General features: G+C 41.1%; 1 protein-coding gene across 1 annotated transcript in view; it reads left to right on the top strand.

Moving 5' to 3' along the window:
- AKNAD1 (AKNA domain containing 1) overlaps positions 1-10,073 on the top strand; it is a 30,502-nt gene extending 20,429 nt beyond the window's left edge. Inside the window, exons 10-15 of the mRNA XM_063107139.1 lie at positions 1,150-1,247; positions 4,058-4,168; positions 4,258-4,365; positions 6,464-6,545; positions 9,092-9,221; positions 9,942-10,073. Coding sequence (XP_062963209.1) covers positions 1,150-1,247; positions 4,058-4,168; positions 4,258-4,365; positions 6,464-6,545; positions 9,092-9,221; positions 9,942-10,073 — 661 coding nt within the window. The remainder of the gene's footprint in view (positions 1-1,149; positions 1,248-4,057; positions 4,169-4,257; positions 4,366-6,463; positions 6,546-9,091; positions 9,222-9,941) is intronic.
- The last annotated feature ends 4,160 nt before the right edge of the window (positions 10,074-14,233 follow it).

The raw sequence follows: 14,233 nt of genomic DNA, 5'->3' as shown, positions 1-14,233 counted from the left end.
CTGAAAAACTGTCTTCTCCAGTAGAATTGCCCTTGGCTGTTATATTTGGCTAGAAGACTTTAGTGCACAAAGGAGTTTAAAGGCAGAAAAAGTAAAGTCATGTGCTGGACTGCACTCACTTGAGTGAGATCCAAGTTTTTCACATTGGAGAGCAGATGTTTAAATGCCCCAGAGGAGGGTGGAGACCGAAAATGAAGTGTGAGAAAATATGTGACTCAGGAGGAGAGAATGTTTTTCCAGGAGGAGTGAAAGGGCCTGGATTCTCAGCCCCAACCCCACAAACCCCAAACCCGGTCCCCCTCTCCACCATCAGCGGGCGTGGACGCAGCTGGACGTGTACATGTTTGCCCAGCAATGCCTCAAGCTCCTACCTCAGCCCAGGGGAATAGTCTCATTCATGCCAGGATATCTTGGGCACGGTGCCCTCCACACTGAGAATGAGCGACTTTCCCTGGGGGCTATGACTGTATTCCAGGGGCTGAACCAGAGCTTTGTTAAGAACTGTTATTAATTAAAATTCCTTTGGAGGAGTTAGAGTTTCTGTGAAGGGATGGAGGCTGAAGCTACAGATAGATCAGAAAAGCCTCCTGATAAATGTCAATTGCTGTTGCTTTTCTGATGCCCTCTGGTGGCCTGATAGGAGTGAAATGAACTCTGCCTGCTCCCATAGCCTTTCGCCTCAGATCCCAGGCAAACCCACTTTGCTGGATGTTTTGAATACATTTGGCTTGTACTTATAGAGCCAAAGCCATGTGACCTGGTACTAACAGACAGCAAATCTTCTTCCCCTGATAAGGGATATTGAATGTGAGAGAAACTCCAAATTTTAAAATTCCATACTTCAAATTTCTATTTTGTGTATGCGTGTGATGATTAGACATTATCCTCTGTGAAAAAAACATTTATTTTTTGTGTGTTTTGTATACATATTCCTATCATGCCGAATAGTGCTACGTGCAATTTCTTACAGGGATGCTCTCAAACAGGCAGACGGAGGGGACCTCTGTGTTGAGGATGACACACCAGTCCTACATTGTTCCAGGCTCTGGCTCTCATCTAAGAAATTTAACATTTCAGTTTTACCGAAACTTTCCCAGTTTCTATTAGAAGTGTACTAAAAGTCTGTGGCCTCTTATGCACCTTTTTTAGGAAGCAAAAAATGGAGAAAAAAGACCACAGAAGGATCAACTGTGGAAGGTTTTCAATTGTCACTCAAGAAAAGGCATTGCACCTAGATTCACCTCTCAGTAAGTGGAGGGGCCTGGGGCTGTGGGTTCTTGGTCTTCAGGGTCCTTCTCTGTGGGGTCTGGTCACGGTGGGCCCCAGCTTGCCATCTGCCACTCTGATAGCATTGCCCTCGACTAGGGTGTTGGGTGTTGTATTTTTTCTCTTTTTTGCAAAGTGTAAAGAATTGGTCATTGAATAGATTTAAATAAGATGTGGTCAAGTAGGGTGAAGTGCTAATACTTGTTCCTAGCTGGACTCACAGGACTCCATGGACTCAGTCACAAAGTGTCCTCAAGTCTGTTCATCATCATCCTTCCAACATGACCCATAACTGCGCCTGGTAAGGTTACTGGCCACGAGAGGGTTGCTGCCGACTTGCCCACAGGCATTTCATAGAAGCAAAGAAATTTTGAGCAGGCAGGAGACCCAGAGGGCACCAGTTCATGGAATTCAATGACTTTTAGTCATAAGATCCTTTTTCTAAAGATGGTTTAAGCAGGGAAACATCTCCTGGCAGAATTGCCCTGGGTGGAGAAGAGGTAAGGTCGGGGACCTGCCTGCTCAGGCAGCTCCTGAGCTTGCAAATTACCTCCAGGGCCTCATCTACCCAGATTCTACACGAGGAAACTGGGGGCCAGAGAGCTGACAAGGCTTGCTTACCTTCACACTGCCTGTGCCCACAGGCATTCCTTCAACTCAGCATTCTGTGATGTCACATTTAGTTCTATGCTGGCATCTCTGTAGATGATATATTTTTAAATAGTAATAATAATGATAGGTTTCATTGATTGAACATTTACTAAACCAGATGCTTTTAACAAAGTTGAGGCTTTTAAAGTATGGTCAGGGAGCCCCTGTGGTTCCCTGAAACCCTTTCAGAGGACCACAAGGTTCTGCCTTTACCAGCTATATATCTGTGCAAGGCCAGTATTGCAACAGATTGATGGAGATGCAGCTATGGAATCCAGCTGCCTTTTATTAAGCCAGATACTGAAGCTATTTGCCAAAACATAAAACCATGCCACTCTTCTCACAAATTTTTTTTATTTTGGATAAGTTATTTTTCATTAAAAACTTATTATTTTGTTAACATGAAATAGATTTATTTTTAAGTGACATCATAATTAAAATGTTTTTTAAATGTCTGTTTAAAATTCTAAAAAAAGGAGATTCAGAACTTCCCATTCAATCTTGGGAAGATCTGAATGATTCTACACAAGCAAAAATGACTTGCAATTTATCTGTCGATACCTCTCTGCCAGTCCATCTGCAGCTGACTGAATGTTGTATGCTCTTCTGCATTGTGGAGGGAGGTTTTAACCTCAGGTATATAAAATGGTAGATAAAAACCACATAAACAGAAGTTCAATTTTAAGAGTATAAAAGTGTTCTGAAATCAAAAGTTTGAGAACTGTTGACATAGTGTGTATAATTTAACCATCACGACACCCCTGTAAAGTAGGAATTGTTTTTATTTTATAGATTAGGAAAGGGAGGCTCAGACAAATTAAGTGACTTGCTAGGGTCAAAGAGCTAGTGTACTAACTATCTATTGCTGTGTAACAAAGTATCCCAGAACTTAATGGCTCAAAACAACAAACATTTATTATTTCAGTTATTGTGGGTCAAGAATTTGAGAGCACCTTAGCTGGGTGGTTCAGGCTCGGGGTCTTTCATGAGGTTGCAGTCAAGATGTTGGCTAGGGCTGCAGTCATCTGAAAGCTTTACTGGGGCAGGAGGATCTGCTTCCAAGATGGTTCACTCACATGGCCATTGGCAGGAGGTCTCAGTCCCGTGCCCTGTGGGCCCCTCCAATAGGCTGCTTGAGTGTCATTATGACACGGTAGCCAGCTTCCCCCAGAGCAGGTGATCCAAGAAAGAGAGAAATGCCAAGGAAGCATCAGTGTCTTTTATGGCCTACTTTTGGAAGTTACATATCATTCCTACCACTTTATTCTATTTGTTGGAAATGAGTCACTAAATCCAGCCCACACTCAAGGAGAGAAGAACTAGGTTCTACCTTTTAAAGGGAGTGTCAAAGTATTTGTGGACCTATTTTCAACAATCACAGCTAATAAGTGATGGAGCCAAGCTTCAACCTCAAGCCTTCAAACTCATCCCATTTGTGATTCATACTCTGAAAGATAATGTTAAAAATGAGTGTGATCAAGGCAGGAGGCATTGGAAGAGGCTTTGCTCCCTGGCTGCATCTCTTCTGAGGCTGAGATGTTGCTTGGCCACCCAGGCCTAACACCTGCCTGGCCCCATGCTCCCACACTCTGGCCTCACCTGATGCATTCCAGCTGCCCACAGCCTGATGAATAAGTTCTAGACCTGCACCAATCTGCTACTGACCTTCTCAGAGGCTAAGATGGCAGAGTTAAGATTCGGGTTCCCATACAGGCTTATGAATGTCACACAGAGGAAAACTATCTTTCTGGTTGTGTGGATGACAAAACACAAGCTCTTGGCCACAGCAGGGTCTGAGAGAAAAAATGTGGATGTATCAGGGCAAATCTGGAAAATCAACTACAAATGCAAGATTGTCTGATAATTCAGTGGGCCAGATTCTCACAGATCCGTTCATTCAATAGACCTTTACTAAGCACCTGTATGTGCTAGGCACATCTTGAGACTCTCATATCAGAACTGTTACTTACAAAACATCTTTCAGTTGTCAGGAGGGAATCACAAATGTCACCCTTAGGCTGGCAACTCCCCTTGGTAACACAGCTAGCTGAACACCTTGGTGCCTACTGCTCTCCACACCACATTTGGTGACTATCATCAAGAAACTCACACTTCCTTCATGTAACTTGAGATCTTTCAGGTTCTGATACTGGACGCCACTTCTGTTCTGATTCTGGCGCTGGACTGCAGAGCAACAAGTGTGAGGACTGCAGTGCTAGGACCCCTAATCGCAGTAAAGAACCGCTTAAAGGTGAGACGCACTCAGGCCTCAGGAAGGCATAAGTGGGGGCAGCTGTTGTTCCTAGGCAATGAATTGTATTTTCAATCTTTTCTTTTTAGGATTTCATTATAGATACAACACCCCAGGACAGAATTACGTAAATCATAGCGAAAGAGGTGCCTTTGTCCAGTACCCCTCTGTAGATGAAAGTAAAAATTCTTCACCTGGTAAGTACATCTCCTGCATGACCCGTCTGTGTCAATGAGCTGGTCTTCCAAGTGTGGGAGACCCTCATGACATGGCCGCTGCTTCCATCTGGGGAGCCCTGCCCTCTCCAGTCTGCTGCCTGGGTCCCTCGCACTCGCCTGACACTTCCAAATCCAGCCCTACACCTGGATGGTGAGAGGCTGGGCTGGGGCTGGGAAATATGAAATCCCAGTGATAAAGGACGTGGGAAATTATTAACGCTATACCAGTGGAAGTTGGAAACAAATTATAAATGTTTGCTGAACAAATGACTGACTGAATAAATTGCCACTATTCTTGTTATTATTTAGAAAAGCTTTAAATATATCCTTGCTAAAAGTCAGCATGTAGAGAAACAGATGATTTTTACATTCCTTAGATGTCATATTGCTAATTTCCAATGCAAAATTTTGCTGTCATTGAAAAAAGATTAAAACCCCACAAACATTTATTTATAAAGATGAATAAGACATGACTCTTCCCTCCCGAGGAGTTTACAGTCTATTGAAAGAAAGGAACCCACACCCAGATAAAGAAAGTTCAAGGCAATATGTGGCAAGTGCTAAAAGTAAGATCAAAATGTGCCAAGGGAACACGAGGAGGGAGGACACACTCCTTGAATGACAGCTGTACCTGGTTCTCTTACGGGGCTACATCCTTCCCTTCATACCTTCAGAGTTCTTCCTCTCCCTCTCTGGGACAGGGCACCAAGGAGAATATTTATCTTTCACAATTGCCAGTGTCCAAGATTAAAGAATGTCATTTATGTGACTGACCTCAGCTGTGCCTCCCCTGCCCACCCCAGCTGCTGAATCCTCCAAATAGATGTATTCTCTTGAAGTGACAGTCACTAAGACTCTGCAGAAGCCACAGGACATATTTCTTTCCTATCTTCTTGGTCTTTGGGTCCACAGCCTGTGAGACCTGTGATTCCAGTATACCAGTGAGGAATACAACTGGGTCATCTGAAATGTGATCTTGAACTCCATTAGTAAACACATAGTGACTAAAAGGGTAGAAGTCATGGGGAGGCAGCTTTTCCTCAATGTTAAAAAAGAAACTTCCAGCAACTGGAGCTGACAGAAAATGGAGTGTGCTGTTGCAGGAGGTCATGAACCCCATCTGCAGACTGGGAGACAATGTACTTTGTCCAGATGGTGTACATCTGTAGACTGAATAGATCTGGACCAGATGACCCTGTGGTCCTTTCTAACCCTGAGTTTCTATGTTTCCAATAACATCCAAAATTATATTCATAGACTACAAAAAAAATGAAGAGTGAGCTCATTAGTGCCTCTGTTATCATGACCCGGGTCTGGGTGGTCAGCACGACTACATCCGGACTTCCCGGCTTGTGCTCTGCCTGCCCCATCGGAGGGACAGTCTCTCCCATTTCCCTTGTCCAGTGGAACCCTCCTGAGGGGGAGCGAAGCCTGGCTACTGTTCACCAATGAATAAGACAGGAGACCTGGAGGGCGAAAGAGGGGAAGACAGAGACAAGGAAGGGAGGAAGAGGGAAAGGGAAGGGGAGAAGAGAGTCTCAGGGACAGAGAAGGTAGATTTGTTGGCCACCGATCTGTCTTCCTTTCCCGGGCTTTCTTCTTGTCTTCCAAGGTGCCTTTCTTACCTTTTCCTTCTCTGTTTAGTCTCTATTTTCTGGAATTGTCTTAGTAATACAATTGTTCACGTCTGACTCCTAGAATACTTGCTCCTAAAGTTGGAGAGGATTTCAGGAACCCATTTGGTCCAACCTCTTGGAAGCTATTAGCTCTCCCTTTATCAGATATAGTAGTTGAGCCCAGAGAAGTTAGACAACATGCCCAGGTCACACAGCTGGCACCTAGGGAACCTAAATCCTGGTCTCATGTCCGCTAATAAAACTCCTTTTAAAAGGTTTAATTTCTTTTCCTGAATTCAGAATACTTGGTAGAAATTTCCTTGTTTTCTATGTTCCCTTTCTTTTTTATTAAAATTTTATGAAATAATTAGTTCATACAGAAAAGTTTAGGAAATGATACATTATCACCATTTGGGGATTCTTTTTGATGCTTAAATTTAATCATAGCTAACATTTTCCAGCTTGTTCAAAACCAAAATGGATCTGTTCCCAGAGTGTGACTTCAAAATCCTTCCAAGATGAGTGTGAGCCCACACCAGGAAAGTAAGTATTATTTTATTATTACTAATAATAACAAAAACAGCTATTATTGGTTGGGTGCATATGATGTGCTTATTGGTGCATTAACTACCTATCCAAGATCTCCTAGATCATAAGTAGAAGAACCAGGATTCAGACCTAAGCCTATCTAATACTTCATTCATTCATTTATTCATTCAGCACATATTTGAGTGTCAAAATGGAGAACATTGTGCTAGGTCCTGAGGACACAGTCACAAAGTCAACCATTGTCCCTCCCCTCATGGAGCTTACTTTTTTGGTAAAAGAGCCAGTCTTTGTAAGTGCCAAGAAGGGAACATACAGAGTGCTATTGACCGAATTTGGGGGTTCAGAGAAGCTGAGCTCCAAAGGATAAGTATGAATAAACTAGCAAGGAGATGTGGGGATAGAAGTGAAGAATATTCCAGTCTAAGAAAGCTTCCTGATGTGGGAAGGAAGGCCCTTGGCAAGTTCAGGAATGGTGTGGCTGGAGCCCAAGAGAGGGAGTGGCAGTGGGGCAAGATGAGGCTGGTGAGGGAAGGTGGGTGGGGTGGGCAGGACCAGACTCCGCAGGGGCTTGTCAGCTACAGGAAGGATTTCAGACGCTTAGGGACAATGGGAAGCCAATGAAGTTTTTAAATCAGGGAGTTTTAAAAGTTTTTTTTAGTGTTTTATATATCACTCTAGCTGTCTAGAGTCCAGGGTGGAACACAGAGGTGAAATAAGAGGTTAGTGCAATATTCCAGGTGATGGTAGCTGGGCCAAGAGTGGTGGAGATGGAGAGAGAGAAGTCAGTGTATTCAAGAGCTATTTAAGAGGCAGAACCAATAGGCAGCATAGTGGCTAATAGTTCAGGCTCTACAGCCAGACCCATTCGGTCTGAACCCACTACCCACTACCATGGTACTGTGCAGTGTTTAAGAATGTGGTCTTTGGAGACTTTAGGGTTTACATTTTGGTTCTGTGTCCTTGGGCAGGTTACCCGATCTCTTCTGTGCTTCCATTTCCTCATATAAATGCACAATAGGAATAATAATAGTGCCAAAGTCATTGAGGATTAAGTCAATACATATAAAGCACTTAGAATGAATTGTACCTGGCTCATAATAAATATAGATGGTCCTCGACTAGTGACTTATGATTTTTCGACTTTATGATGGTGCAAAAGTGATACACGTTCAGTTAAGAACAGTACTTTGATTACTCATATAACCACTCTGTTTTTCACTTTCAGTTCAGTATTCAAAAAAGTGTACATGAGATATTCAACACTTTATTATAAAACAGACTTTGTGTTAGATGATTTTGCCCAACTGTAGGCTAATGTGAGTGTTCTGAGAACATTTAAGGTAGGCTGGGCCAAGCTATGATGTTTAGTGGGTGAGGTGTACAAGATTAAATGCATTTTCAGCTCACAATGGGCTTATCAGGACGTAACCCCATCGTGAGTTGAGTAGCATCTGTACTTAGCAAGTGATGGCTGTTATGAATATTGATGATAGTGGTGACTGATTGGATATGGGAAGAGAGGACTTTGAAGCCCATGCTCTTCCCACTGCACCACACTGTCACCCCTTGCCCAGAGTTTTTCATTGGCTAGGGGCCCCTGATGCTGAGCCACCTCTCAACTGGAGGATACATCCAAGGTGCTAAACTAATCTGAAGAACCAACTAAAGTTAGTGTGGTAGGGGGTGAGGGATTAAGGGAGGGTTTGAGGTCATGAGTGTTTGAAGTGAGACTTGTTGGAGTGATATTGCTCACACATGTTTTATGTGCCACAGAAGTAATGCTTAACAGAGGGAACCTTAAGCCAGGGGAAGATTTGAGGGCCGCTCCATGACAGACCTGTTGGCCAGCAAGTTCTTGTGGTGTGCCTTAGGGCCGCTACTCATGGTTGTGAAGAGTTTAACTCAAGGCAGTGCCCTTCACACAGACTATGTGAATAAACCTTCCTAGAGCCGTGCAGTGCACGACCTGAACAACACAGTAGCTAGTGCAGACTTTGGACCATCTCTCAGAGACAAAATCATAATTACGGTGTAGTAGTCTAGGGGAGCCTCTATACTTAAAGAGGTACAGCTTTGAGTTTTCTACTCCTTCTGCCTCCTTGCTGTGTAAGCTCACTGGTGTTAGGATGAACTCAACCCAAGGTGCCTGCAATGAGCAGTTTTGTGTGTGCATTTGTTTTATAAATATGCAGGGTAGAATGTTTACCCCAAAAGAATGTAAACTGAATAAAATTTGTTTGGAATCTTCACTTCATCTTAGCCAAAAGGCCGAGAAGCAGTTCTCTTTGGAGTCTTGACTATTTCTGTACTAAAGGAAAAGGAGACAAATTCTAGGAGGAAATGTCCTCATAGTCATGGCAAAAACCTTTTTCTGAAGCTCAGCTGTGGTCAGCCACACAGGACTACAAGAGCCATGAAAGATGGGGTGCATAAGCCCCCACCCCCAACCCACACACATGGAGCCACAGAGCTGACCTTAACAGGAGAGTGTACTTGAGGGTGGCGCTTGACGCAAGTATCAATGTGCTTTTGCCTTCCAGAAAAAATCTTAAGGCTTTCATGACCTACAGCTCAGACCCTGCAACACCCTCACCCCATTTCCACTCCTGCAAGATTTCTGGAAGCAAATCCTTACATGACTTTGATAACATCGAAGACACAAAATCTGAGGTGAGGGCTTAGGAAAAAACAATCTAGAATCCTTGCAGCAACTCATAAGTTTGGTCTTGACCACAGAACTGATAGCTTTTAAGTTATTACAGTATGGGGGCTTCAGAAAATGCTCTGCTAAAAACAATTTTGTGCTCAGCACTAACCTAAAGAGACACAACATTAGCAGCCACATGGTTTGTGTTATTCCTAAATTGGTTCCAGGGGAAATTTCCTGGAGAAAGTGTTTTGTGAGTAGTGCCTCAGCTACAGGATTCCCCTTACCCAGGCTTGAAGGCACCGTTCCAGTGACACTGTGATTAGGGAAGCCAGCAATTTCCTATTTTCAAACAGCAACTCTAATCCCCTGGCCACTTTCAAACATTTCCACACGCATGTACTGTATCCCTAGGTGCCCCTCCAGTGGTTATGGCCTCAAGTCCCTTTCAATGGGCCCCTAAGAGCTTTTCTCTGCAGCAGGGAAACAGCCCAGCAGGTGCTGACCTCGCCCTCTGATTCATGCTCATCAGTCACGTGTTGGTCTCTTTCTATCCCTTTCCCTAACAAATATATTCCATCTCAGACTGGTTTCCTAGGAAACCAACCCTCAAAACCAGAAATAGACTGTGGAAAACAGAATTATCCAAAAATTCCACCTTGCAATGTTAAATAATGAGAGAACCCAATTAGCACAAAGTGGTAAGTTTATGTGATTACAGTGTGTCAACTTTTCCTCTGTAGATTTTGAACTCAGCTTTGGATCATGCCCTAAGGACAGCAACCATTTTGAAAGAAACTACTGATCAAATGATTAAAACTATTGCAGAAGATCTTGCCAAAGCACGAAGATGGAGGAATCGACTGAAATACTAGTTCAACCTGAGGCAACCAGGATTAAAAAGAAAAAAAAAAAAAAAAATCTTTCCCCAGAAAGTATTTTACTTATTACACAATTGGGAAGATGACTTTCTAGAGAAAACACCAAAACTCTAAGAAAAGGGTAACATTAAGTGCTTAAATGAGGAGAGAGAAGAAAAATAACCTCTGATTCTTAAAATCAAAAGCAACCAAGTATTTGCTAAAAAATAAATCTATATTCTTCCTAACTCATAATAAAAGAAATCAAAACAAAGCAATAAAATTTACTTCTACTTATTAGTCTGGAAAAAATTAAAGTTTGGAAAAAAACAACCTGTCTCAGTGAAGATGGAGGGAAACAGGTACTCTAGATGACACTGTTGGTGGAAGTATAAATTGGTGCAAACAATTTGGAAGGCAATTTAATACTATTCACCAAATGCTATAAATTCTAAAAGCACTTATCTTCTGACCAGCAATTCTACTAGGAATTTACATTATAGATAAGTTACACAATATGCCGTGACATATACACAAGGAGGGCCGCTGGAGTACTGACGGTAACACCCCCAAGGGGAGCTAATCTAAGTATCCTGTATGATGGTTCCTAAATGACAATTATTACTCTGCAGCCACTGAAAAGAATGAGGTGGATTATCTGCAAGACAGGAAAAAAAGCAAGATGCCTAACATTACATACAAAGCACCTCATTTGTGTATGTTTTTTAAAGGGCATACATATTTTCTGGAAAGGTACAGAGAAGTCTTCACTGGACCTCTAGGAAACGAAACTGGGAGTTTTGGGCAAGGAAGGAATTTTTACTTTTATTTTCTGTACTGTATGAAATTCTTACAATATGCTTCTATTATAAATGATAATTGTTTAAAAATCTCAAAAGTCAGAAATATGCAAAAACGATAGTCCTAGATTAATTTTGGAAAAACAATTCATTAAAACTGTACTAGAGATTAAGTAAATTTGTAACATTTCACACAGATTCCAGAACAAGCTTTTGATTTGCTTCTTTAAGACTGATTTATTACCTCCTTAATGACAGAGCAGCAGATTATTGGCTCATTCCCCCTTTCCTGAGGCCTCCTAACTCTATTCATTCCAAACAGTCAACAGATGGTTTCCCACCACCCCCAGTCTGGCTCAGCAGTGAGGAGGGAGTTGCATCTATTCCCACTTTAGATTTTTGTGCCAACTAAAACAGCTGCTGTTTGTCTAGCTGGCTGGAGAATGGGATATTTTTAACTTTGGGGCTTGAAAAATTGCTTTAGGGTACCTTGCAAGAGATAAGGTGGAGGCAAGCCTGAAGATACTTCTGACTTTGTGGCTAAATTTACTTTAGGCTGTGGCACTATAAGAAAGATAGCAAGATCTATAGCAGTATTCTAAGAGAAAAAAGGGAATTTAAACTGTGTAAGTTCTGTTAAATAAAATTTACCGGAGTCCCTTGTTTTGGACTGAGCTCCTGCACTAGGCAGAACAGACCAGACCAAACAGAGTTACTCATGCTAGGTGTCACATAATCAAACTGAACTTTAAAATGGGCCAGTTGAAAAAAACAATAACAACAGACCACTCAGGAGATTCATAGTAACCAGTCAAAAGGGGTCCAGTCAACCAGAGCTGGCATAGCAAGGAAGTCTTCTCTGCTTTAACCCTTCCGAGGAGAGTAACTTTGAAACAACTAATCTGCTTTTTGTCCTTGTTTCTGCTTTCTTCAGCTATTTTCTGCCTATAAAGCCTGTCTCCCCTGATTAGTTTGGGGAGTGCCTCTTTCATAGATGGGATGCTGCCCAGTTCATGAAGCACTAATAAAAGCCAATTAGATCATTAAACTTAACTTGTTGAAATTCTGTTTTTTGACAGTTCTGAGAGGCAGCTTCATCATACATCTAAATTAAATCGCAACTTGATAACCTGTTTTGTATGTATGCCAAGTATCACTATCCCATCCCCAAAACACCAAAAATTAATCCTCTCACTGGACATGTACTATTCTCATGCTCAGTATGTGAAGAAGAGGGCTGCTTATTAATCCCGAGACTTTCCTCTCCACACATGTATCCATGTCAAGTTATATAAGCCTCTTTGTGCCTCAGTTTCCTCGGCTTTAAAATGGAGATAATAGTACCTATCCTCACAATATTAAATGAGAAGATTGAGTTAATATAAGCATGTAAAAACAGTACCTGGCACATAGAAAGCACTAAGCAAGCATTTGCATATTATTATTTTATTATCACTACTTAGTAAAGTATCAAGTTATGAAATTAATGTCAAAAATAAATAATTTTCTATATATAAAAAAATCTGTTCGAAAATAAGAGATCCAATCCACAATGGAACCACAAAAAATAAGATATTTTGACAATATGCAGCACGTATATAAAGAAAATGAATGTTCTTAAAGTTATAAGGATTTATATAAATGAAAAAATATGCCATATTCCTGAATATCAAGTTTCAAGATTATAAAATGTCAATTTTTCCTAAGTTAATCTAGAAATTTAATGCAAACCCAATGAAAATATCAAAATAACTTTTTTGGGAACGCAACAAAATGATACTGAAGTTCCTCTAGAAAAACCTAGCAGCCAGAGTTGGCCAGTTAGCTCAGCTGGTTAGAGTGTGGTGTTAAAACACCAAGGTCAAGGGTTCAGATCCCCATACTGGCCAGCCACAAAAAAAAAAGAAAAATCTAATAGCCAGGAAGTTTCTGAAAAAAAATAGTAATTTAGGTGTGGGTTCAGTAGGGATCACTCCCACTACATATTAAAACATACCATGAATTGAAGTATATAGGGAAAAAGAAATACAAACTATAGGTCAATAAAAGAATCCTGAAACAGACCAAAATACAAATGGAAATTCAGTCTACAATAAAGGTGGTATTTCAGATTAGTTGGGGAAAGAGGAGTTACCCAGTAAAATGGGGTACAAGGGATTACCCTATAAAATGGTGTACAATATCTGGCTGTTTAGAAAGGGGATCACTTTTAAAAGCTGGATCACTGTTAAATACTGTATCAATCAGGGTTCTGTGTGGCAAACAAACTCCTCTAGACATTTCAAACAAAGAGATTTAATACAGAGAATCAAGTCCTAACAAAGTCATTGAAAAAGCTGTAGGAGCAGAAACTGGAGACTGAAGGTCGTCACCATCTGTGATGCAGAGAAAAGGAAGCTGGTGCTGTGGGTGCCACAGTGTTGCCTCATAGTCATGAAACAGGTCTTGTCAACACTAAAACGTGGAGTCTGGCTGCTACAAAGAACTCCCATCCGCAGGAGCTTTTGTCCATTAACATAGTCATAGTAAATGGCCTCTGACTCCTACTTTCCAAATCTTGACCAAGTGGATCTCACTGACAGACTCTAAACTATTCAGAACTTTTTAGCTTTTCATCCCCTCTGGTATGGGGTGGGCAGACATGGGACATAATGCCAAGTGCTAAGAGACAATAACTAGCATACATTCTTACACTAAAGTCAATTCCAGATGGATGAAAGAGTTACCTGTAAAGAATAGAATGAATCTATCAAAATATTCTAGAAGAAAACAAGGGTGAATTTATCATCTTGGAGTTTGGAAGGTATTTCTAAGTACAGCATGAAGTTCAGAAGCCAAAAAGGAAAAGTGATGAGTTTATCTACATAAAAATTAAAAACTGTGATACCTACCAACATTTTATACACACGAATCCTTTGACCAGCTATGTCACTGCTAGGTATTTACATTACAGAAATATCTGTTTAAGTTTGCAAATGTATATACCCAAACAATACAGCATTATTTATAAGAGCAAAACTCTGAACACAAGTGATATATGAAATTATGGTCCACCATATGACAGAACACTGTGAGGACAAGTAAAAGGAGAGATTTGAAATGAAAATGTTTCCTTTGTGTAACACAAACACATCTACAGACATATATTATCTAACCTTGTATAGATATTACATTATTTTTGAAAAAGTTACTAAGGGTTATCTCGGTGGGAATGTCATGGTAAATTCTTTTTCTTCTTTGTAACTCTAATTTAGAACTTTTAAACTTCCCAACTCCCCCCCCCCCCCAGAAAAAACAAAGATAACTTTTTAAACTATTTATTTTCTCTTAGAATGTTCAAGATTATTTTTGATTTGCTAATTTAAACACACATGA

The sequence above is a fragment of the Cynocephalus volans genome, chromosome 8 (genome assembly GCF_027409185.1).
Source record: "Cynocephalus volans isolate mCynVol1 chromosome 8, mCynVol1.pri, whole genome shotgun sequence".
Taxonomy (NCBI): domain Eukaryota; kingdom Metazoa; phylum Chordata; class Mammalia; order Dermoptera; family Cynocephalidae; genus Cynocephalus; species Cynocephalus volans.
The sequence above is the reverse complement of the archived record's forward strand: the minus strand, read 5'-3'. Positions and strand labels throughout refer to the sequence as shown.